This window comes from Pseudogymnoascus verrucosus (genome assembly GCF_001662655.1).
Source record: "Pseudogymnoascus verrucosus strain UAMH 10579 unplaced genomic scaffold scaffold_47, whole genome shotgun sequence".
Lineage (NCBI taxonomy): Eukaryota > Fungi > Ascomycota > Leotiomycetes > Thelebolales > Thelebolaceae > Pseudogymnoascus > Pseudogymnoascus verrucosus.
In genome coordinates, this window is record NW_017263698.1 from 130,734 (window position 1) to 154,207 (window position 23,474).

General features: G+C 52.5%; 7 protein-coding genes across 7 annotated transcripts; 5 read left to right on the forward strand and 2 right to left on the reverse strand.

Moving 5' to 3' along the window:
• The first annotated feature begins 76 nt into the window (after positions 1-76).
• On the forward strand, positions 77-5,029 carry VE01_08331 (uncharacterized protein). The gene is made up of 4 exons (XM_018277756.2): positions 77-1,843; positions 1,928-3,850; positions 3,903-4,285; positions 4,340-5,029. The coding sequence occupies exons 1-4, from the start codon at positions 710-712 to the stop codon at positions 4,938-4,940; spliced, it is 4,041 nt and encodes a 1,346-aa protein (XP_018127306.2). The 5' UTR covers positions 77-709; the 3' UTR covers positions 4,941-5,029.
• A 748-nt stretch (positions 5,030-5,777) lies between these two features.
• Positions 5,778-8,096, forward strand: FET4 (low-affinity Fe(2+) transport protein). The gene is made up of 3 exons (XM_018277757.2): positions 5,778-5,916; positions 5,984-6,113; positions 6,178-8,096. Exon 3 carries the CDS (start codon positions 6,344-6,346, stop codon positions 7,877-7,879), a length of 1,536 nt encoding a protein of 511 aa, XP_018127257.1. The 5' UTR covers positions 5,778-5,916; positions 5,984-6,113; positions 6,178-6,343; the 3' UTR covers positions 7,880-8,096.
• Positions 8,097-8,736: 640 nt separating this feature from the next.
• Positions 8,737-12,749, reverse strand: WC1 (blue light receptor; the record flags this gene model as incomplete). Its single annotated transcript, XM_018277758.2, has 3 exons — positions 12,640-12,749; positions 8,858-12,489; positions 8,737-8,792 (listed from the first exon to the last, which is right to left on the reverse strand). The coding sequence occupies exons 2-3, from the start codon at positions 11,703-11,705 to the stop codon at positions 8,737-8,739; spliced, it is 2,904 nt and encodes a 967-aa protein (XP_018127256.1). The 5' UTR covers positions 11,706-12,489; positions 12,640-12,749.
• Positions 12,750-13,689: 940 nt separating this feature from the next.
• On the forward strand, positions 13,690-15,759 carry VE01_08334 (uncharacterized protein). Its single transcript, XM_018277759.2, has 2 exons — positions 13,690-13,962; positions 14,020-15,759. Exons 1-2 carry the CDS (start codon positions 13,913-13,915, stop codon positions 15,680-15,682), a joined length of 1,713 nt encoding a protein of 570 aa, XP_018127255.1. The 5' UTR covers positions 13,690-13,912; the 3' UTR covers positions 15,683-15,759.
• A 440-nt stretch (positions 15,760-16,199) lies between these two features.
• Positions 16,200-19,578, reverse strand: ACE2 (Metallothionein expression activator). The gene is made up of 3 exons (XM_018277760.2): positions 19,316-19,578; positions 18,471-19,258; positions 16,200-18,423 (listed from the first exon to the last, which is right to left on the reverse strand). The coding sequence occupies exons 2-3, from the start codon at positions 19,180-19,182 to the stop codon at positions 16,853-16,855; spliced, it is 2,283 nt and encodes a 760-aa protein (XP_018127305.2). The 5' UTR covers positions 19,183-19,258; positions 19,316-19,578; the 3' UTR covers positions 16,200-16,852.
• A 158-nt stretch (positions 19,579-19,736) lies between these two features.
• VE01_08336 (uncharacterized protein) lies at positions 19,737-22,120 on the forward strand. Its single transcript, XM_018277761.2, has 3 exons — positions 19,737-20,066; positions 20,129-21,002; positions 21,049-22,120. Exons 1-3 carry the CDS (start codon positions 19,869-19,871, stop codon positions 22,005-22,007), a joined length of 2,031 nt encoding a protein of 676 aa, XP_018127254.2. The 5' UTR covers positions 19,737-19,868; the 3' UTR covers positions 22,008-22,120.
• Positions 22,121-22,311: 191 nt separating this feature from the next.
• MRP4 (37S ribosomal protein, mitochondrial) lies at positions 22,312-23,467 on the forward strand. Its single transcript, XM_018277762.2, has 3 exons — positions 22,312-22,366; positions 22,431-23,199; positions 23,275-23,467. Exons 1-3 carry the CDS (start codon positions 22,336-22,338, stop codon positions 23,462-23,464), a joined length of 990 nt encoding a protein of 329 aa, XP_018127304.1. The 5' UTR covers positions 22,312-22,335; the 3' UTR covers positions 23,465-23,467.
• Positions 23,468-23,474: the final 7 nt, after the last annotated feature.

Below are 23,474 nucleotides of genomic sequence, written 5' to 3' on the forward strand. Positions count from 1 at the left end.
ACGCGTAATCCTAGGAGCTAAGCCAGTCAGAATAGTGGGGAGTACAGTATCCTAATGTAAATCTTGAACGACGGGTCATTTCCACTGGACGGTACGGTACATGACACTTGCCGAGGACGAGGGGTTTTTCGTACAGCGCACAGTACAACGAAGAATCCTTCGTCCTTAGCTTTAGGGGAAAGGTGTTGCTTGTTCACAATTGGCTGAACATGAGGACGACGGGGGGATTTTCATTCCTACGGGTACTTACTTCAGAGACTGACTTCTTACCGGGTAGCTCCTCCTTACCTCACGGAAATATCCCTACGCTAATGCACGTGCTATGAACGGGGTAGGTAACCCCTACCTTAGTGAATACGGAGTAAGATTATGGACGGATTTGTTTTGTATGGTCCATGGGAATGGATTCGTGAAGTTGCGAGACTTGGCTGAGGGAAAAAAAGGCGAAAAGGCTGAAATATAACTACGAACAATTGGCCGACGAACAATACCTACCGATGAGCTGCTTCTCCGTATTCTAATTCTTAGCCTTCTGTCGTCCTTAGCATATTATCATAGCTGTTTGGCCTGGGCTATCTTCAACAACGACGACGTAGCACCAGAACAGCAGACTCTCCTTATTGCAGTCACCTGCACCCTGCACCCTGCACCCGACATCGAGACCTTGCTATGCTTTCGCCATCCACACAGTAGCAGCGTCAAGTGTTCGATGGGGATCTCACCTGGCCATGACGTCGAGTCTAGGCTGGTATCCTTTGACACTCCTCGGAGACCAAAACCACCCACGATAACAGTCACTCCAGGTGTGAGTTTGCCCACATGCGCCTCTTGTCTCACTCCACCCTGTCTCACTGCATCTTGTCTCACCCCGTCCTGTCTCACTCCATCCTGTCTCCCTCACCAGACCATCTTACAGGCCTCTCAGGATGACCGCGATAGCTCGTCGACGACGCGTCTAGCAACGGCCTACGATGCGCCCCAACGCGTTGTCGCCGCCGATAATGCCTCGCAGCCACTTTTGGGACCTGGCACAGGGCGCGGCCGAAGTTCTTCGTCGTCCTCTTTTGCGTCGTCGCTCCGGCCTGACGCACCACCCAGGCGCATCTTTCCTAACATTCCCATCGATGCGTCAGCGTCAGGCAGTCTAGAGCCTTACCCTCGCTCGCCTTCGTTACACGATGGGTCCTCGACCACCACCATGGCTCCAGTATTCTCTGTTGGAAGATCGCGTGCATCTTCGGGGATAACTGTGATCAGACACGGAGACAACGACAACATTCTAGCGCCTGGTCCTGGTAAAAGAGTTTCTTCTCACACCGAGGATAACCCGTTTGCGTTCGGCCCTAATGTGATCGCCGAGATGATTGCTTCAAAAAGCCTCACGGAATTTCAAGCGTTAGGTGGACTCGCAAAGCTAGCACAAGGCCTGCGGACAGATCTTTTGACTGGCTTGAGCCTAGATGAGGCATGGCTACACGGCACTGTCCGTAGCGGGTCAGCGTCGCTAGCTACGGCGGCGAGACATCAAGAGAGTTACCAGGTTTTGCAGGCTAGGAGGGCTGTGTATGGGACGAATCGTCTCCCAGACCAGAAGACAAAGGGCATCTTCGAGCTCATGATTTTGGCACTTAGCGACAAGGTCTTAGTTCTTCTCTCCGTTGTCGCCATCATCTCTCTGTCCCTAGGTCTGTATCAGGCTTTCGGGCAGCCTCATAAGCCGGGCCAGCCACGTGTCGAATGGGTGGAAGGCGTTACAATCATGGTTGCTGTTATCATCGTCGTCGTCACGGGGGCCTTGAACGACTATCAGAAGGAACGACAATTTGCTCAACTTAACAAGAGGGTGAGTTATTCTCTAATCTCATGACCACTCTCACTCCGTGACTATATTACTGGTATAACTTAGAGTACTAACATTTGGATGTAGAAAGAAGATCGCATGGTCAAAGCAATCCGATCGGGGAGGTCGGTAGAGATTTCCATATATGATGTCCTCGCAGGTGATGTGCTGCACCTAGAGCCTGGAGATCTTGTCCCAGCAGACGGTATTCTAATTTCCGGTTATACTGTTCGATGTGATGAATCTTCCATGACTGGAGAATCCGAACAGATACAAAAAGTCGCTGGGGACGAGGCCTTGGCTAGATTACATACGTCCGGAGATGTAGACAGCTTAGATCCCTTCATCATCGCTGGGAGCAAGGTTTTGGAAGGAATTGGCACCTACATTGTCACAGGCGTCGGTATCAACAGCACACACGGGCGACTGATGATGAGTCTGACAGAGCGTACCGACGAAACACCATTACAAAAGAAGCTGAGCATAGTGGCGGACAAAATTGCCATAAGCGGAGTGGCCGCGGCCGTTACCTTGTTCGTTGTTCTCACAGCCAAGTTCCTGAGTCAACTTTCAGGAAGCCACGACTCTCCGTTTGAACAGGTCCAGGCGTTCCTGCGAATATTCATTGTCTCGATCGCCATTGTTGTTGTAGCTGTCCCAGAAGGACTACCTCTGGCTGTCACACTAGCACTAGCAATCGCTGTGACACGAATGCTGAAAGATAACAACCTTGTGAGGATCTTGTCGGCTTGTGAAACGATGGGAAATGCGACTACTGTGTGCTGCGACAAAACGGGGACCCTCACCACGAACAGGATGACAGTTTGTGCGGGAACTGTAGGCGTTGCGGGTCGGTTCTTGGATGAGGGGAGTCAACCAGGCGGTAGCGAATCACGACGTGGTTCTGTTCGGCCTAACTCATACAACACCATGGAAGGAACAGCAGGGAGTTCCGCTTGGAAAGATGGGGCTGTTCCGACGGGGACGTTTTGTTCTCTGCTTGCCTCAGATGTCCGAGATATCATGGTGAAATCCATCGCCATAAACTCCACTGCCTTTGAAGGCGAGGAAGACGGCAAGCCGGCTTATATCGGTTCGAAGACCGAGGCTGCACTCTTGACATTCGCGAGAGACTGGCTGGGAATGCAACCGCTCGATGTGGAACGCGAAAACGCCGAGGTGGTCGAAATTTACCCATTCAACTCGACCAGAAAGTGCATGGCTGTTGTGACACAGCTGCCCAATGGCTTGTATCGAATATATCTAAAAGGAGCGCCTGAAATTGTCTTGGAGAAGAGCAGTCGAGTCATTTCTAAGACAACTTCCCAGCTGAGCGAGAACGTCAATTTGACAGAAGATAGACTTGAGGTGCTAACGGGAGCCATCAATGAATATGCTTCTCAGTCGTTACGGACTCTTGGCTTCGCATACAGGGACTTACCATCATGGCCTCCCCTAGGGGATGGGGTGGGCGAGGTGCCTTTCGACGACATATTTGCCGACATGACGTTCGTAGGCGTCCTGGGACTCCAGGATCCACTCAGACCTGGAGTTGAGGCCGCTGTTGAACTGTGCCAGCATGCAGGAGTATTTGTAAGAATGGTGACCGGCGACAGCGTCAGAACTGCTCAGGCGGTAGCAAGAAAATGTGGCATTCTCACGGAATCTGGTGTTATTATGGAAGGCCCAGATTTCAGAAAATTGTCCGTTCCCGAGATGGATAGCATACTGCCGCATCTGCAGGTGCTCGCAAGATCTAGTCCAGAAGACAAAAGGATGCTTGTGAAGAGGCTGAAGGAGCTAGGAGAGACCGTAGCTGTCACAGGCGATGGCAGTAATGACGGCCCAGCTTTGAGAGCGGCAGATGTTGGGTTTTCGATGGGTATCTCTGGCACTGAAGTTGCCAAGGACGCATCGTCGATCATTTTGATGGATGACAACTTCTCGTCGATTGTTAAGGCAATTGAATGGGGTAGGACGGTCAACGATGTGATCAAGAAGTTCCTCCACGTTAGTTTACATATGAAAGAGTGGAGAAAATCTTGACTAACATCAATCACAGTTTCAACTTACGGTTAATGTCACCGCAGTCACGCTCACCTTCGTATCTGCGGTTGCAAGTAATAAGGAAGAATCCATACTTACCCCAGTTCAGCTGCTTTGGGTGAATCTCATTATGGACACCTTTGCCGCTCTCGCTCTCGCCACAGAGCCTGCGAACCCAACTGTTCTCGAGAGGGAGCCAGAGAGGAAAACAGCACCACTGATCTCGCCTACTGGCTGGAAAATGATCATAGGGCAAGCTATATACCAACTCATTGCCGTCATGCTTTTATATTTTAAAGGAAACGAGATGCTCGGATATACGCAGCCGGAGGATATGGAAAGACTCCAGACACTGATCTTCAACGCTTTTGTCTGGATGCAAGTTTTTAATCTCACCAAGTAAGCTATTAAATGGGGATTTCCGAGACTCTTCCAAAGCTAACTATGCGCTAGCAACCGTCGACTCGACAACAAGCTCAATGTATTCAGCGGCATCCTCCAGAACCCGTTCTTTATTGCAGTCAATATGGTCATCATTACAGGTCAAGTTCTCATCATATACTTTGGGGGCAGCGTGCTCGCTACGACACGGCTCTCTGCAAACGAGTGGGCCATATCTCTTCTCATAGGATTCGCGTCTCTTCCCGTTGGCATGTTACTTCGTCTCACTCCCGACGCATCACTCCAACGAATCTTCACCTTCCGGGTGGGCACGCAGAGGTCAAGGGAGACTCGGGCATCGGAGGCTTCTGAGGGCGACCAGTGGCACCGCGCCATCGAGAATGTGCGTTTCAAGCTTGGTTCTAGAAGACAACCCCGCAGCTCGCGACTGGAACGTCTGCGACGTGGGATTTTACCCTTCGTCAAGGCAAAATTATTTGGAGTGGCCCAGGATGATGACGGAGAGGTAGACGAAATAAGCCCTTTACTTCCTTTTAATAGTAGGCAGGATCTCTCACGGACAGGTTCAATTTGTGCACCTGCTGCAGCAGTCATGGCAGGCATTGTCGCAGGGGGAGTGGCTGGTTGGCCACGTATACCAGATGAGACATGAAATTTAGATCTGTACTCATAAAATTTTCTTTTGTTCTAGAATAGAATCATCTGCTTTCTCATATTCGGCGTATTTGCTCGAACGTTTCTACCATGTCCTTATATTTTTATACAAGTTTCTGATCGTGATGATGTAGCCAAAGCTATATTTGCGGCTAAGATGCATGTGTGATTAGCTCAGCGGAGATCCGTGGCTAAGCATTTGCGATCGGCTTGGCGATCGGCTTGGCGCCCTGTCACATTTCCAGGGGTAGAAGGTTTCGAGATTGAGCACGCGTATACTCAAGGTTTCAGTGCGTGAAGGCCAACCGAAGGGGGAAGGCGACGAAGCGACCGATCGTTTCCTCTCGAATTCGGTGGCGAGACATTGTGAATTGAGGCAGGCTCTGGGTCTATATGAGAGCAACGGCGTGCATTTGGTGGACTCGATGGACAATGATAGCTAATGGTACGAGTTAGTTGGGGAATCCGAGAGTGACGAAGATTCTCCGCGAGTTTTGGTCAGCCTTCGGTTTAGGGCGACAAAAAAAAGTCAGCCTCAGAGAAAAAAAAGTGGACGCATTATCAACTATCCGGGCCCCCATATGATTGTAAAAATCTATTGTTTTTACTGCCTCACTGCAACCAAGTTAGGCAGAATAGCGTTCGATTTTAGTGGACGATCATGCTAAGCTCTTGCAAAACTTTTGCGGGTCGTTATAATCACTACAGGGGGGAATAGCATATGCTCGACTAATACAACAAACACCTTATCTAGTCACAACCCGCCGCTGGCCGAGCCCGCGTGAGGCTGTGTCGCTCGTGGCATGTCACTATGAGGGATTTTTCGGAATTTTATTTTGAACCATACTAGAATAATGTGCCATTTTATATATAACCAGCCTCCTCCAGCCATGATAGAGTTCATTTATTCCTCACTCACAGTCTTCCATCTACACACCGAGATTCGATTACAGAAATCGAATTCATTAAACACTGTGGGTTTTGCCAGGCTTAGTTGGATGCTACTTTTGGTGTATTTGATATGTAACTGACAATATGCAGAAAACGAGATTGAACAGGAGCAGAGACTCCTGCGAAACGCTGGCGACTATCATCTCTTCCCATGGGCTAACAGGCTTCATCAAGCCTGTTGGCGAGCTGCTAGAACCCACCCGACCACCATAGGATGAAGGTTAGCCTACTACCACCAGAAGATAGTCGAAAAGGGTCCCTCTACTAACTCATCTAAACCATAGGATAGATCTAATCTTCCAGTTTACTACTTCCTAACAACCATTTTCAGAATCGTTTACTAGACCATCGAGCTGGGCAACTCAACGAGCACCAAGGTCGGCTCTGCGACCATTACTCTCTCCTTCATAACCAAATCGCGGACCGGCACGTTTCTCTAACGCGCAAGCAATGGAGCGGTTATTGAAAGCCCTTCGCTCTCCAGGCGGTAGACGCGCAGTTGAGTGCACGGCACCGACACAAATGACAGTGCATGTCGAGGATGAAGGAGACAAGGCGGGCGAGATTTCCGTTGAAAACGACAATACCTATAATCTCACAACGAAGGCTGGACGCTTGGATCGGTGGCTCGATAAGGTCGTGGAATTCTCGGGCTCGGAGCCCATGTTTCTCACCATCATCATCGCCCTCCTCGCCTGGGCATTCTTGGGGATTCGATTTGGACAGTTGACACAGTGGAAAGTCGCTATCTCTGACGCCCAGGCCATCCTTAATATGGTATTTGACGCCTTCCTCATGCGCCAGCAGCTGAATTCGTACGACTCGCTCATCGAAGTCTCAGCTTGCCTCAGATCTCGCACTACTAGCAACAAGAGAATGCTGCGGAGCCTGATCGAGAGCGGGAAATATGAGAAGGTCAATCCGATGCAATTTCACGAGCTGGAGCAGACAGAATTCGCATCAGAGCTCCCTGTGGAGAGCTTGCTAGGCCGAATATCCACTGCCTTCTCCACCTTCCTAGGCCACATCGCTACAGTGGTCGCTTTCTGGGTGTGTATCTTCATCTGGATTGGATTTGGCCAGTACTGTGGCTGGTCCGACACATGGCAGTTATACATCAACTCGGCCACATCAGCATTGATGGTGTTAATGTTGGCATTCTTGGCAAACATTCGTGAGCGGCACAGCAAATACACTACGAAATGTCTCGAATCCATCTACGAGGTTGATGCTGCTCTTGAGCTTAGACTCCGAACCGCCTCCGGCGACACGATTGAAAACGCGCCCGTCCACATCCCAGTTCCCGAGAGGAGCAGAATCCAACGCGCAATCGACTACTACGCGGATCTGGTTGGCACTCTTCTCGGGATCGTAATCCTGGTCTTTGCACTGATCGTTTGGGTCGCGATTGGCCCGGCACTGTCCTTCAATTCAAACTGGTGGCTCCTCATCGGCACGTATGCCGGGCTGATAGGCATGAACGATGGGTTCGTGCTGCGCAATGTGCACAACGTGCTACATGGCTACGAAGATGCCCAGTTTGTCCAGGTGACATACGACGACATGGACATGCTTGCTGTGATTGGCGTCACGCAGCTCAATGAAGAGCGCGTCGCGGCCGACTCACTCACCTACCGAATCTCGGTCAAGATGGGTGATTTCTGCTCGCACGAACTCACGGTCGTGTTGGGCGCCATCGTGATTCTAGGCCTGGTCATTGGCGCCAGTGCAATGGAATGGAGTGTTACTGGACAGCTGCTCTGTAATGTCCCGCCTAGTATCATCGAATCATTCTTCACGATGATCCTGATCACTGGTCACAATATCGGAGATGCTAAGAGGCGTGTCGACCTTCACAACATCTACCTGCGAAGGCTGAAAAGTATCACATATGTCAATACGCTGGCCAAGCCTGAGAAGCAGGAGAGGTTGTTACGCCCGCACGATCACACGGAACTTATGGAGGTCAAGATTGATTCGCTTTAGGTGAGGAAGAGCCACGAGAAGAGTAGAAAAGCAAAATTGAGTTGGATAGGGAGAGGAGCTGAAAATATGACGCCTTTGTTCAACACAATGGTCGATTTAGCTTCAGTAGCCTCTAAAAGTTTTGTTGAATTACCTGATTTTTCGCGTTGATTTAAGTATTAGAAATCATGATTTTAAGTAGTTATTTTCCTTTTACAATACTATCATACTTAACCAGTCCCCTACTTCTAATGTTGCTGTTGTTTCGTACTTTAGTGTTGTTAATCAACCCCTCGAAAAAAAAATTGGACACATCCCCCACACAGCCACGCAAATAACATTCATATCCATCAACTGCCTTCAGAAAAATTATAATTACTGCATTACCCAAACACCTATACCCGCTATTAAACTGCACCCACCCCGCTACCCAACCTAGGTACCATCGCCATCCATATGCTTTTTGAGACTCCTTATACCCAGCCATCCACCCCGCTACCCAACCCAGGTACCATCGCCATCCATATGCTTTTTGAGACTCCTTATACCCAACCATCTACCAACCTATTATACGCCCAACCGTGAGGTCGCCCTATACCCCCCAACCCAAGAATTAGCCAGCAATTAAACCTATAACCTCGCCGCTTCAAAACTACCCAACACCACCACCCCCAGCCACACTCTCCATACCCCCCATCCCACCACCCATCCCTATCCCCCCTCCCCCTCCCAAGCCCCCACCAATCCCCATCCCCATCCCCATCCCCATCCCCATCCCCATCCCCCCCTCCCCTCCCCCACTTCCAATCCCCAACCCCCCCAACCCCACCCCTCTCCCCCCCTTCCCAACCTTCTTAGCCCACCTCAGTCCACACCCATTACACAAATCCCTCTTCCCACTCGGCCCCCTCCTCCACTCCGGCGTCGTCTTCGCCTGACAATTCGCACAATCCCTCTCCCCCCCACCCCCCTGCCCCTTCCTCCTCTTCCTCTTCTTACGGAGAGACAACAAGGCCGAGAGTTCAGTGGTGAGGGAGGCATTATGGCGCGTCAGGGACGTGAGTTCCGACTGCCACGACGTACACCTCGCAGGCAACAATTCCGTAATCAGCGGCGACTCCGGACGCCCAGACGCGTCCACCGCCGCAGCAGAACCATCCACTTGATTAGGCGTCCTCATCCCCGGCTTCACCAACCTCGTCAACGCAATCAAAAACCCACACTTCCCCTTATTACCCTCCCCCGCATCTCCCGCAAACAAACTAGTAACAGCCATAACCCCCACCCCCCTCTTATTCCTAACCTCATGCCTCCACCCCCTCCCCCTCCCCACCAGGCACTCCTCAAACCCCACCCTCTGGTCCCCAGGCAAGAGGGCTTGGAAACTCGTCCCTACCAGCGAAGAGGGTGAGCGATCGAGAAGCGTGCGCACGGAGGTGGAGATGTAGAGGATTAACCCGGAGGTGGAGAGTTTACTCCAGATGTCGGAGTCGGTTAGGGTGCCTGAGGCGGAGATGGTGGTGTGTGAGAGGGTGTAGACGGGGCGTTCGCGGCTTGTTAGGAGGAGCGTTTTCGAGGAACTGCTGGGGTTGGGAGGGGAGGGGCGGAGGCGGCCGTGGGTTTCAAACCAGATGTAACCGCGGGTTGCGTGGCGGATGCGGAAGATGGTTGTTATCCCCCCCCCGCTGGTTGTGGCATCCTTAAGATCCCGCATCACGGACACGATATCGCTAGGATGGCAAACAGACGATAGAGCCGTCCCTACCAGCTCCTCAGGCGCATACCCGAGGATCCGCTGGCTGGAGGGGGAGAGGTAGAGGAAGTGCCCTGTGGGGGAGAGGATTTGTATCACATCGGGGCTAATCTCCAACAGAAGCGCGTCCCGGAGACCAGTGCCGTCGTAGTTCAGCCCCGCTTGGTAGGAGGTTAATATCGTCGAAACTTCCCCCGGGCTAAGCGTTACGCTGGTGTCGAGATGCGATGGGGTGGGAAGAGGAGCGCGGGGCGTGTAGCGAGGGAGGTGGTGCTGGGAATAATTGACCGAATAGGTCCCCGTTGTGCTTTTTGAGATGATGGCGGAGGGGTTGTCAACGAGGTCGATTTGGAATCCGACGTAGTATTTCACCTCCTCCGTGTCCCAGGTTATCGGCACCATAGTGAGGAGGTTCGTGAACGGCTGCCCCCCTTTCCGATAATTAATCAAACTGCACTGTACCTCCTTTCTCTTTAACACCCCCCGTTTTAAGGCGTACACAGCAGCATCATCGACGTATTTCCTCTTCTCCCCCTTTTTGGACTTCCCGTCGGGAGACTGAAGGAATCGACAGTTCTTCATCCACACCTCGTTCTTGTTGTAGCCGGTCAGCCGCGAGAAGATTTCCGAGGCGTAGATTACGGGGTTATCGGGCATGGTGGCGTCGCAGACCACGAAGGCGCAGGACATGTCGACGGAGCCGAGGTCGGTCTCGGGGTTGGTTCGGGAGGTGACTTTCATTAGTATGCCTTCTATATTGAAGCCGCTGCTGGAATTATGGTTCGTAAATGTGGTGTTTGTAGAGGAGCTCACTGGTCCGTTGAACGCCTCTGCGGTCGTCGTTAGAAGTAGAGGGGAGTATGTCTCCATATTAGGCATTTCGGGTGGTATTGATGAAATCGTAGGAATCGTAGGAATAGAAGTCGTTGTGTATAATGCTGGGCTTTGGGTCATGCCGGTGCTAAATTCGACATGGCTGTTGCGTCTTGATATATGGCTATTACGCCGGGACGTATTGTGGGATTCGACAAGAGTTATTTCGCTGCGTGAGCTGTGGCCCAATACTACACTCGATGTTCCACTGTTGACCTGTGATGCTGCGCTGAGTGCGAAGTCCGACGAAATAGTGTCCATAGACGGGCCTGAGAACGGCTGTGTGAAGCTATTCGGGTTGAAGATGATCGCTGGCTGGGTGTCTTGCATTTCGGGAAATGACATCATATCGCCCATCATATTCGTTGGCATTATTTGAGGAGCGATGGCCTGATAGGCAGTAGGAGACTCGATGGCGACGGAGGTTTGGGCCATAAGTGAGAAATTTGTCGGGTTTCCGGCCATATCCATATTCGTTCCCATGTCCCCGTATACTCTCGACACATCTAGCTCCTGTACTGAAGGCCTCCTGCTGTGGACACTGATATCTACGTATCCATTTGACACATCTAGTTCTTGAACTGAAGGCCTCCTGCTGTGGACACTGATATCTCCGTATCCTCCTGGCACTTCGAGTTCATGTACTGAAGGTCTCCTGCTCTGGACACCAATGTCTCCATACCCTCTTGGCACTTCGAGTTCATGTACTGAAGGTCTCCTGCTCTGGACACCAATGTCTCCATACCCTCTTGGCACCTCCAGCCCTTGCATCGAAGGCCTCCTGCTTTGTGCAAGAAGATTTGCGTTTGGCGCAGTAGTAGTAAACTGGAAGTTATTGAGAGCCGCCTGACCCGAGCCGAACTCCATCATAGATCCTCTCCGGTTCTGAATAGGCGTATATATATCGTCCATATCACCTCCAAACTGCTGCATAGGCAAGCTCTGTCGCCGCAGAAGCTCCTTGCTATTCTGCCGCACAATATCATCAAGCGTATCCCCTCCCCCCATCATATCCGGCATATTCGTCATATCCATAGCCTCGTTTTCGGATACCGGGCCCAGCATGGCCATCCCCATGGCCTGGCTTCCAATATCATTTCGTGGGTATCGCCGTTGAGCAGGCGGCGGCTGCTGTTGCTGTTGCTGTTGCTGCTGATGTTGCTGCTGATGTTGCTGCGACCGATCCTCGCGAGTATATTGCGGCCCGAAGAATTCTTGCATGGCGCTGCCAGTTGCCTCATAAGCCGGTCGTCGTCCTCGATACCGTGCGTATAGGTATCATGGATGCTTGCTCCAGCACGCGGTGTCCACTATCCGGGAAGAAGTCGAGCAGCAGCCTATACCGACGGTGATGATCCCCCACACCGCACGAGAGGCGCTGGAGCCCGGCTATATACCGCGCAAGCTGCAATGGGGGCAGGCAATATGACTCCCTCGGGGAAAGCGAGAGTTCTTCCCGAATCGAGGGCGTCGAGGAGGCCGTAACTAGAATGCAAGGCTGGAATTCGGGCAGCGCGTCGGGGAGCGGCGGAGAAGAAGACACAAACATAGAGTCTCTGCGTGGTCCCAGCGCGTCAGATACAGGGCAATGCATAGACGTGAGGAGCGTGTGTGTGTGTGTGCGTGTAGTCTGTCTATAGCGGGATTTTTCAAAAGAGCGGCGTGTGGGAGGATGATTAGAGTTGGTTCCGCGTGGAAGGTCTGCATTTATTCCATCATCATCATACTGCCGTTATCATACTCCACGAGAGGGCGCATATGCAAGGCAGCGAGTGTCTTGTTTCAAGAGGGATTCTTTGCGTTCTTTTCCTTGAGGGGGGGTTTTGTGGATTTTGGTCACATATGATAGAACAACAAAAGAGATGGGGCTCTGGGGAGGGGGGATGGGGGTAGAACAGTAGAACGGCAGATCTCTCTGTTGGAGAGTTCCTCTAGTGCCCACATCGCCCATCCGGATCTAAACCGTAGATGCCCCGGCATATGGACTAGGACTCTCGGTACTCATCTGACATGTATCAGTACATCGGTGAATGAAAGGGCGGGGAAGATTGGGTAGGAGATGGAGGAGAGGGGAGGAGATTTCCTGGGGGGGTGGGAAGACAAGAAAGGGAGACGAGAGGGGAAATGAGAGACAGCAAGGAGTGTTCTAGCCTACCACAGGGGGTGTGTGGCACTGGTATTCCCTGTAATCCTCCAGTAGATTCCTAGTAGATTCCCGGTAGATTTGCACTGGATTCCCACTGGATTCCCTGCTGGATCTCCCGCTGGTTTTTCCAAAGAGTTCTCGGCCCAGGAGTCTGTTGCTTGGAAGTACCAGTACCAGACGTTGTGCTTGGGCTGCATGTACATTCTTTGTATACCCCTTGCACTTGATGTCTTATATCAGATATCGCGCTTGGCCTTGGAGTTGCAGCCAGTAGAAGAAGCCGGAGAGTATGGTCTAGTGTTACTATATGGCTATCCCATAATACGGGTGTACCATATAGTAAGCTGTATAAGGAGTAGTGGACTCGTACAGCATAAAGGGCTGGATGAGTAAATTAGTTAAAAGGGGACTGTATAACGAGCACATGCGAAAGATACTGAAATTACTGGAGTAACCTGTGGTCTGGGATATCATATAACGAGCTGTCGAATTTGTTATAAGGGGTACTCTCACTAGGAGTACTCTCAGTTTCGTGTATAGGGGGCTGTTGTGTTGCTATGTTATGAGTTTGTTGTATGTTGTAGTTTACGACGTGTAGGGTAACTCAGTAACTAGGTTGCAATGTTGTGTCTTACTGTATGTATTGTTTTGCATGTCTATAGCGTGTATAGTGTGTTATTCCGTATACTCTACTAATAATAACACCTAATCAGTACTAATAACATTGTTAAGTATGGGTATACTGTAGTAGTAATAACACCTAATTAGTACTAATAACACTGTTAAGTATGTTACGTAGGTGGTAAGTAGGTGGTAGCTAGGTGGTAGATTAGAGTGAGTACCAGCAGACATTAGAGACAGCAGGTACCTACTATTGTGGTTTAGTAGGCAGACACAGTATAATAAACCACTACAGTGACTTGGTTACTCTAGTTTCCAGCAGTCACTCTGTTACTCCAGTTACTCTAGTTACCACTAATCTAATCTACCGTAGTTACTCTGCTACCACTACAGTTCACGCCTGGAACATCCCGCATCCGCTAGCTACGGCGGCGGAAATATACCAAAGTAACGACAGTACAGTAAGCTTTATCGATTTACGCTTTACTGGGAAAGAACTGCCTAAGCTTCACGTCACGACATAACCTCCGTGTTATCCTCTGCGCGCCTTCATCTTCCCCCAAGCTTCAACTACCTCACTGTCGTCCTCTCTGAACAATAACCACGCGTCATTTACCTGTGAAAAGCCACACAAGTCACTGGCTACGCCGCCTCTCTCACCATGGGCTTCTCAGAGCGCTTCCTCCGCACCGAACAGAACGTTCAATTGAGGTGTGCAACCTTCTTCCCAGCTTCGAGACACCATGACTAACCTGACTCCATCAACAGTTACGAGCTCTCCCACCGCATCTACACAGCCGCGCCCTACCCCACCCCCGCACCTAATGGCTCCTCAATCGTCATCTGCGGCCACGACCAGGGCGTGCGCATCCTCTGGCGGGGTGGCCGCACCTTCAAGCCCGCCGCGGCACCAAAGGCCAACGGAAACGGGGCCTCAAACAATGCAGTCATGATTATTGACTCGGACGATGAGGCGCCTGCCGATGCCGAGGAGGAGGCAGAGTTCGAGGACGAAGAAGCCGAGACAGACCCGTCGCGCCCGTTTCCTCCGGTGCTACAGTATATTGATCTCGTGTTTGGCACCAGTGCGACGCACCTGGCGGTCTGTGCGGCCGTGCAAGATAGGATTGTCTTTGCTGCCACCTGTGGGGATAGCTCGGTTCGGCTTGTGTCGCTCCCGATAACGCCGCCGTCGCCCGAGAGGAAGGCAAAGAACAAATCGAGGAAATGGGGCGAGACTGTCGTTGCTCTATCCGGATTCTCGACCCCTGCTGATGGGGTTGCTATGACATTCGTTAGAGAACAGGACGAAAAGGCCAAGTCGAGCGGTTATCTGCTTGTAGCCTCTCATTCGAGGGAAGTGACGGGCTTGCTGTTACTCCACAAAGTGCCAGTCTTGTCTGCGCAAAAAGGAGGGAAGACGACGGAGAAGCTGTCACTAGACCACACCGCACCGTTCCAGACGCAGTACCTGTCAACTCCAGCCTCAAGCCTCGACTTCAGCCACTCCTCAAACAGCCTACTTCTCGCAGACAAGACAGGAGCAATCAGAATCTACTCCCCCTCCGTCTCCGACGGATCCTGGCTCCTAACCCTCCACACCGACTTCATCAAGTCCGACACCGCAAAATTCTCCTCCCGCAAAGCCATCCTCGACACCAAATGGGTCCTAGGCGGCAAAGCCGTCATGGTCCTCCTCTCCGACGGCGAATGGGGCGTATGGGACCTCGAAGGCTCCGCCCCCGGCGCATCCAGAGGAATCCTCGGCAGCCAGGGCATTAAGGGTGGCGCCCTAACCCCCTTCTCCATCTCCGGCTACATCGACGGACCCTCCATCAAATCAACATCCCGCCCCACAGCCTCAACTTCCAAATTCGCCCCCATGACCCCCGCTACCCGCCGCACCGTCGAGCCAGCCCTTCTAGGCGCACACAACCAATCCGCCACCGCGGGACTCATCTCCGCTCTACCTCTCCCGAAAACAACTACCACCAGCCCGGCAGATGAGCGTATCGCGTTCTGGATCGAGGAAGCGTACGCTGTCATCCCCTCCCTCCGCTCTTTCTGGGAAGCCCAGCATCGCCGTGGCGCGAACCTCTTCAGTGGCGCTTCGGGAACCAAGATGCTCCGCATTGATGGCGTCAACCTCCGCGGCGAACGCTGCACCGGCCTCACGCAGAGCATAGTCGATGGCGCCACACCCGAGCTCATCATCGCAGCCGAGCACCGCCTCGTCATCGTAGCAGATCTCCCCGAGTCCGGCGGTGCACAAAGGCCCAGAGTACCAGCGCTAGAGAGCGGTGCAGGGCAGTTACAGATCGCAGCCGCGGGAAGGGATCTGGATATCACGGGCATTGATCAGATGCTGGATCGTATGGATGAAGATGCTGGATCGCCGCTGTATGCGAAGAGGAAGTCGATTCAGACTTGATACCTCCCCATCCGATTTGCGCAAGAAAAGTTAACGGTCGAGATTTGTTTTAGATACCCAATACAGCGATTTCCTGGACCCCCCTCGCCGTGACAACCCCATGCTACTCTTTCTTTCCCCTTCTCACTTCTCATTTCGGCCCCTCACAGCCCACCCACCCCTCCCTCCACCCACCACCTACCCCATCCCCCCTCCCAATCACCCAACCCGCAAGGCAAGGTGGAGTACAAGGCAAGACCCATCCTTGAAACTCTGTATTCCATGCGGGACATCAACCTCGTGCATTTCATGCACAAACGAGTAGCCAGCGCGCTGGAACCTATGTCCTCTACCTACGGTATGACGTGTGGAGGCGCGCTGTTGTCTAGGCAATTCTTCTATTCCCGCGAGGCAGGTGCAGGACGTTGGGCGTTTCTGTGAGCTGGGCGGGTTATAACGGTTGCTACATTTTTTGGGGATTATTTTGCGTGTCTATGAATTAATAAGATTTGTCTTGATTTTTAATTTTATGAAGGTGGTTCATTTATATTTTGACTTGACTTTAATGAATGGTGTTCATTTATATCTTAACTTTAATCTAATGAATGGTGTTCGTTTATATCTTGACTGTTCACTTATATCTTGACTTTACCTCAATGAAGGATGTTTATTTATATCTTGACAAGGATGTTATCATTTGAATCTCACATCTTAGCTGACTCAACTAGCATACCTATCATAACAGACCATACTGCCTCTAATGAAATATACCACATCCACTTTCATCCCATCCATCACTGCCATTAACGCATAGATCCACTTAACTCACTAGATAAGTACCGACTGACTGTAGTTGCAGCGCTACACCTACAAAGCACAGCACAGCAAGCAGAACAAAAACAGACTGACTGACAGACATTGAAACTGACAATATAAATCAAACAAAGACGCCAAAAGTGTGCGTCCGGTAGACAAGCAACAACCTTTCTTTTCCCAATTTCCCTTTCCAACCCCGGTAACCAGCCGCCAAAATTTCCAGTTTCCATTTCCAAAAAAAAGCAAATCCAAAGCAACACCATCCAGAATAAAAACAACAACACACATAGCGCATCGTATCGTATCGTACACCAAACCCGCGAGCAAGGCAGGCAGGAGAAGTAAAGTCAAAAAGTCACCGAGAAAACCAAGCAACTAATCAACCCACACCCCCGCCCCCTCCCCAAACAACTCATCCACATCCCCCACCCCCCCTCCAAACCCCTCAAACTCCTTCCCCCCCACAAAACTCAACAGCGAATCCCCCTCCTGCGCACCCACCATCGGCAATCCCTCCCCAAACGCCTCGAGGAACATCTCATCCGCATCCTGCTGCCCCTGTCCACCAGGCATATCATAAAACGACAAACTCGCGCTCGGCGACGACGCCTCAAACGTCGACGCGCACAGGTCAGGCGGCGAGCGCGCACTCAGCGTCGGGCTGGTAGCTGCGGCGGTGTGGTGGGAGTGATGGGAGTAAGCCGGGCTTGCGGCATTCTGGATTGCTTGCGGGGAAATACACTGCGTTTCCGCCACCGCAGTGACGGGCTGCATCGCGTATTCCAACTCCAACTCAGCGTCCACACCAGCACCAATGAATGGATCAGCAGACGCATACGGACTATGCGCGTACTCAGCGAACGGAGGGGCATCGAGGACGTCGTAGTCCCCCTGCGGCGCGGGCGACAGGCCATACGAGCTCTCCGAGTACTCCGACGCCGAAGACGGCACATCGGATGACGGGTTACTCGCCGGAGCTGCCGCCGCGGCGTTCTTGTTCTTCGTCCGCGTGCGCTGCGCCTTGTCGACGCGCTCGTCGTGCTCGGGGCGGTGCTTGCGGGGTCGTCCGCGCTTAACAACTTTCTTGACTACGCCCTCGAAGGCGCCAACGCACATCCCGCGCTGGCGATGGCGGGTCAGCGCATCGTGGCGCGCGAAGCTGTTTCCGCACGCGCAGGGGTACGGCTTGACGCCGCTGTGGATCTTGGCGTGGCGCTTGAGGTCGTGCTGGCGAACGAAGCACTTGCGGCAGTGGGGGCACTGGAATTGGCGGTCCCCGAGATGGGTCTGCACGTGGGACTTGATGTTTTCCTTGCGTCCGAAGCGCTTGTTGCACGAGGGGAAGAGGCAGAGGTATTTCTGGTCGGTGGGGGAGGGGCCGGAGATGTAGCACGCGATGTCGTCGGTGGTGATGCCGGTTTCGGCGTGGGCTTCGTCGGCGTGGGCGCTGTCTTCGGAGAAGGAGCGGTGGTGGAGGGAGGAGGGCATGGGGGAGTTGGCTTGGCTGGAGAATTCCTCGAGTTCGGGGTATGAGCCATTGGGGGCATCGAGGTGTGGCTTGTTGTCGAAGGGGTCACGGTAGAGTGACCTTTGGGATAGTTCTGGTGATGAGGATTGGGAGTGGAAGTTCTGGGGAGGGTATTTCGAGTGGGTTGGTGATTGATAGGGTGACTCGTAACTCCTGGGCTCGGCCTTGACGTATGATGGCATGCCAATGAACGACGAGTTTGGCATTGGGCTGCTGCTAGGAGGGGACGGAGGGTCGTCCATCTCCGCTTGGATACGCATGTATTGGAAATTCGAAATTGATTGGCGATTCCTGTGGTGGGTTGGCTTAATGGTGGCCTCCATGGAAGTGTCATGGTTGCCGGAGTATGCTTGTGGCATGTGTTCTACCTTTGCATGGCGAGCAAATGGTGTATGTGCTGGAGTGAGAGGAATGTAGTCTGCCACGCTGTTAGTAATGGAATACAAGATATGTGAATCAACATACTCGGAGAATCATGATTAGGAGGCGTGATTGGCCTTGAAGATGACTGCCTAGCAGCTAAATCTTCATATTGTGCCACTCTATCGGCAATGCTGCCACTGATCCGACGGCCATGCGAAGACCTGTTGGGTCTGATAGTTGCGTTCCAACTTTCTTGCGCCTGCGAGCCGTCGAATGCCATTGAAAAGTCAACATATGCTGAAGGAGTGGTCTCCTCATCCTGGTAGAGTAGAGAGTCATTGCCGGCGAACTGGCCATTCCTGGCGTGCGCGTTCTCGTTGACTGTATTTATCGAATTGATCGGTTCGGGGTATGCTGAATATGAAGCGCGTTTTCCTGAGACTCCATACGCATCGATACACCCGATATCAAAGCTTTTCCTTTGCGGTGTGACAAGAGGCGATATTAAGTAGTTCTCATCGTTTGTCGGGTTGAAAAAGCGTGTCGGTTGTTGGCCCTGGCGTGCCAGTCTGTGCTGCTGCGTTTCTTGCAATATATGCTGTTGGTTGTCGTATAATCCTTGGTTAGTGATACTTACTGTGTCCTGCGTTGGTGATTGGCGTCGTCGTTGATCCAGGCTCATGCCTCGTCGATGTGAGGCATTCTTCTGGTTTGTTGGCAGGGTTGGGACCTTCGGGGCGTCGTAAGCCGTTGGTGTCGATTGTTGTCGTCGGTGTTGTCGGTGTCGATGAAGGTTTTTTGGATTGGACAGCATTTGGAATGCAGTATGAGGTCGGAATAAATTGTGTCGTTGAAAGTATAGCAGTTAAGCTAACCTATGGTTCCGAGGACTGTTCCATTTGTTAGATATGAGCATACTAATCAAACAGTTCACAGTTCATATATACCTCCGCAGCGCAAGCCGTAAGGCCAGGCGTGTTAAGATTGAAGATCTATCAGCTCTTGTCGGACTCTGGATGAGCCTTTGGTAGTTTGGGTGGCCTTGTTGGCCCTAGGATGGAGGAGGAGAGGTTTGAGAGATGAGGTTTTGCGCAGATGAGGATTGAAGCTTTTGTATGGATTCAATTGGATGTGAAGTAAAGATGTATTGTAGATGTGTAGAGGTATAGAGGATCCTTTGAAGGGATTTTAGTAGAATGATCTTCTCAGGTTGTGGTTTCTTGGGATCTCCAAGGCAGATGACGCTATGTGATAGCTCGCATAAACAGAGATGGTCGTTGCCGGGCAACGGATAATCCTAAATTCGGAATGACCAGGGTTGGTTGGCCAAGCTTCCGAGTTTGGACTAATCGATTAATCGGGATCGGAATCAACACCAACAGAAACCCTTACACCAGTCATCGCAGGCCACACATTTATTCTCAGCGCGTAAAAGGTTGATTAAGTTGAACCCTTGCTTGCATATTCACGCGTCGCTGCAGAACCTCATTCATACCGAGTATGTCGTCTACCACTGGTACGATGCGGGGGACTCCCTCGAGGAGTGGAGCTGCTCGAGGAGCCATGCCTCAGTTTACAAACAGTCCTTCCTCCGGAATCCCGAGACCCCTAGAGAACCATGGCAGCTCAACCCTTCAGAGCGAGGCTGGAGGCTCTTCAGTGAGCACCAGCAGGCAGAAGCAGTCGAAGAGAGATGAGGTTTGTTTACTCTCCGTCCTTATCGCAGCCGCTGCCAGAACCCCCCTTTAACGTTTGATTAGGCTATCCGAAGAAAAATCGAGACCGACCTCAGCAAGAAGACGAAGACCACCGGCCGTGCGAGACAATCGAAGAGAGCTCCCCCGGGAACTGTCATGGCCCTGAGGCCCAGCCAGGCCCTTCAAATCAAGCCAAATACAACTGTTGCCGAGGCTGCTCAATTGATGGCGGCAAAGAGAGAGGACTGCGTACTGGTCACCGATGATGATGACCGCATTGCCGGTATCTTCACTGCAAAGGATCTTGCATACAGGGTTGTTGCAGCTGGTATCAAAGCCAACAACATCACAATCGCTGAGATCATGACCAAGAACCCGCTCTGTGCCCGCACCGACACAAGCGCAACCGACGCCCTCGACCTCATGGTCCGCAAGGGATTCCGCCACTTGCCAGTTATGGATGAGAACCAGGACATCTCTGGTATCTTGGATATCACCAAGTGCTTCTACGATGCTATGGAGAAATTGGAGAGGGCATATAGCTCTTCCCGCAAGCTTTACGACGCTTTGGAAGGTGTTCAATCTGAGCTTGGGTCCAGCCAGCCGCAACAAATCATACAATACGTTGAGGCTCTACGCTTGAAGATGTCTGGGCCGACCCTAGAGTCTGTCCTGGATGGCCGCCCTCCGACTACCGTCTCCGTCCGCACTTCCGTGAAGGAGGCGGCCATGTTGATGAAGGAGAACCATACCACAGCCGTCTTGGTCCAGGACCAGGGTGCCATCACCGGTATCTTCACAAGCAAGGATGTCGTCCTTCGTGTCATTGCTCCTGGAATGGACCCCGCCAACTGCAGCGTCGTCAGAGTGATGACTCCTCACCCGGATTTCGCTCCGATGGAGATGACCATCCAAGCTGCATTGAGGAAGATGCATGGTATGTACGATCCAGGTGTAAACTGATAGTTGCTAATAGACGATAGATGGTCACTACTTGAACCTGCCAGTCATGAACGATGGCGGCGAAATCGTTGGAATGGTTGACGTCTTGAAGCTTACATACGCCACATTGGAGCAGATCAACACCATCTCTACAGGAGACAGCGAAGGCCCTGCCTGGAACAAGTTCTGGTTATCGTTGGATAATGATACGGAATCTATGATGTCAGGAGAGGGCAGCCATCACCAGGTTGCTAGCAGGTCTCTCATGTCCCCGGACCACTCGAAGCACGGTGGAATGATGGATACCAGCGTTGCCCCTGGCGATTCTGCATCCCACACCGGAGCCGAGTCTCCTGTTAGGCACCTGGAGGAGCCTGCAATTCCGGTCGAGGATATTCCATTCCCGTTCAAGTTCAAGGCACCAAGTGGCCGTGTCCACAGGCTTCACATCACTGCGTCCAACGGCTTGGCAGAGCTGATCGCCCTGGTCACAGCTAAACTGGGTGCTGAGGTTGAGGCTGTTGGAGGAGCAGCGACTTTTGAGGATGACAAATTGGGGGCTTCTGGCTTTGCACTGAGCTACCTTGACGATGAGGGAGACACTGTTTCCATCACCACTGACCACGATCTCAAGGAGGCCATTGTCATCGCCAGACAAGGCGGACGCGACAAGGTTGACTTGTTTGTTCACGATCCCGAGAAGCCAGCCATCACGGTTACTGTCGAACCAGTCCCTGTCATCGCTGAACTACCCACACCACCAATGTCAACTGTCCGCAGGAGACGCGAGCGCGTCATCTCGGAAGAAGACGAGGAGGAGAGCGACGAAGAGGACCATCACCGCCTTCACTCGCGCAGCCGGAGACAACAACCGGTTATGCAGGAGGCCCCTCAGATCATCGCCGGTGTACCGAATGATCTGTTGCTGCCGGGTGCGATTGTTACTCTTGCAGTTGCCATCATTGGTGTTTTCGCGATCACCAAGGCGACCAGCAGGTAATAGTAAGGAGAGATGTTTAGATTTCAGCGGTATTTTTACGCCTTCATGATGTACCTAGCGTTAGCAGTAATGATGCGGGCTTTGTAGTGGCCCAATCCATAATTTTTTCGGAGCTTCAATAAATAGATTGTACCAAATAATTTGAATAGTTCGCGCTGTTGTGGTGTTGTATGCTCCTGTTGTCGGTCGTATACTCGTATACCGTGGTCACGGATCAAGCTTCGTGCGCTAAACCGCTTCAAGACTAGCCTAATATTGCATCCTCGAAATCTCAAAAGTCGCTCCGACGACGACAACCAAACTCCCCAGAACCATCAAGCCCACCACAATGATAATACGGAATGTAGTCTCACGGCATGGTACGCACCACCCCCCCTCACCCCCCTCCCACTCAATTGACCGTCCTAACCCCCCTCCCTCCAGGCCGCCGCGCCCTCACCACCTCTCTTCGCACCCTCACCACCACCACCGCACCACCCCCTCAAACCAACCTCACCCCCGACTCCGTGAACCCAACCGCCGGCGCAGACTTCAAGGCCATGAACCACATCAAGCGCGCTACCGGCTCCCTCGGCTCAGACATCGCACCCTTCTACCAGCCCCACCGCGCCATCACCGCCCCCCTCGGCCCTAACGACATCACCCTCCCCCTACTCCTCGCATCGCAGTCCCACATGGGCCACGCGACCGCGCTGTGGCATCCAGGGAACCAGATGTACATCCACGGTATCCGCGCGGGGATCCACATCATCTCCCTCGAAGCCACGGCGGTCCACCTCCGCCGCGCAGCAAAGGTAGTAGAAGGCGTAGCCTACCACGGCGGCACGATCCTGTTCGTCGGCACGCGCAAGGGCCAGCAGCGCGCTGTTGTCGGCGCGGCTAAGCTCGCGGGCGGATGCCATGTCTTCGATCGCTGGATTCCGGGGAGCTTGACGAATGGGGATCAGATCCTGGGGAGGGCGGGGATTAAGGTCGTCGATGAGAGGGATCAGGTTATTGATAATGCGACGGTTCGGAAGCAGTTGGAGGATCATAGGGCGGTGAAGCCGGATCTGGTGGTGGTGCTGAATCCGTTGGAGAATTATATCTGTTTGCATGAGTGTGGGCTCGCGGGGGTGCCGACTATTGGGATCGTTGATACGGATGTTAACCCGACTTGGGTTACGTATCCTATCCCGGCGAATGATGACTCGTGAGTTCCCCCCTGGTCCCCCATTTGATCTACCGTCATGGTGTAGAGATAGATTTGCTAACTTAATCCATCCAGACTCCGCTGCACGCACCTCATCGCCGGTGTCCTCGGACGCGCCGGCCAGATGGGACAGAAGAAGCGCGCTGAGGACGCGAAGAACGGGAAGGTGCCCTGGGAGACTGCGGAGTACCTGTCGGACTGGATGGCGGAGGAGGCGGAGGCTCAGGCTGAGGCGAAGAAGGGTCCTGTTGAGAAGCAAGAGTAGGGGCTGGGGG

Excerpts from the sequence above, each read along its gene's own strand:
- VE01_08331 (XM_018277756.2), top strand. The coding sequence starts at position 710 with ATGGGGATCTCACCTGGCCATGACGTCGAGTCTAGGCTGGTATCCTTT. Across the intron at positions 1,844-1,927 it reads TTGCTCAACTTAACAAGAGG|AAAGAAGATCGCATGGTCAA; the intron begins GTGAGTTATTCT and ends ATTTGGATGTAG. Across the intron at positions 3,851-3,902 it reads TGATCAAGAAGTTCCTCCAC|TTTCAACTTACGGTTAATGT; the intron begins GTTAGTTTACAT and ends CATCAATCACAG.
- FET4 (XM_018277757.2), top strand. The coding sequence starts at position 6,344 with ATGGAGCGGTTATTGAAAGCCCTTCGCTCTCCAGGCGGTAGACGCGCA.
- VE01_08334 (XM_018277759.2), top strand. The coding sequence starts at position 13,913 with ATGGGCTTCTCAGAGCGCTTCCTCCGCACCGAACAGAACGTTCAATTG. Across the intron at positions 13,963-14,019 it reads GAACAGAACGTTCAATTGAG|TTACGAGCTCTCCCACCGCA; the intron begins GTGTGCAACCTT and ends CTCCATCAACAG.
- ACE2 (XM_018277760.2), bottom strand. The coding sequence starts at position 19,182 with ATGCTGTCCAATCCAAAAAACCTTCATCGACACCGACAACACCGACGA. Across the intron at positions 18,424-18,470 it reads TCCTAATCATGATTCTCCGA|ACTACATTCCTCTCACTCCA; the intron begins GTATGTTGATTC and ends ACAGCGTGGCAG.
- VE01_08336 (XM_018277761.2), top strand. The coding sequence starts at position 19,869 with ATGTCGTCTACCACTGGTACGATGCGGGGGACTCCCTCGAGGAGTGGA. Across the intron at positions 20,067-20,128 it reads AGCAGTCGAAGAGAGATGAG|GCTATCCGAAGAAAAATCGA; the intron begins GTTTGTTTACTC and ends ACGTTTGATTAG. Across the intron at positions 21,003-21,048 it reads TGCATTGAGGAAGATGCATG|ATGGTCACTACTTGAACCTG; the intron begins GTATGTACGATC and ends AATAGACGATAG.
- MRP4 (XM_018277762.2), top strand. The coding sequence starts at position 22,336 with ATGATAATACGGAATGTAGTCTCACGGCATG. Across the intron at positions 22,367-22,430 it reads GAATGTAGTCTCACGGCATG|GCCGCCGCGCCCTCACCACC; the intron begins GTACGCACCACC and ends CCCTCCCTCCAG. Across the intron at positions 23,200-23,274 it reads ATCCCGGCGAATGATGACTC|ACTCCGCTGCACGCACCTCA; the intron begins GTGAGTTCCCCC and ends TAATCCATCCAG.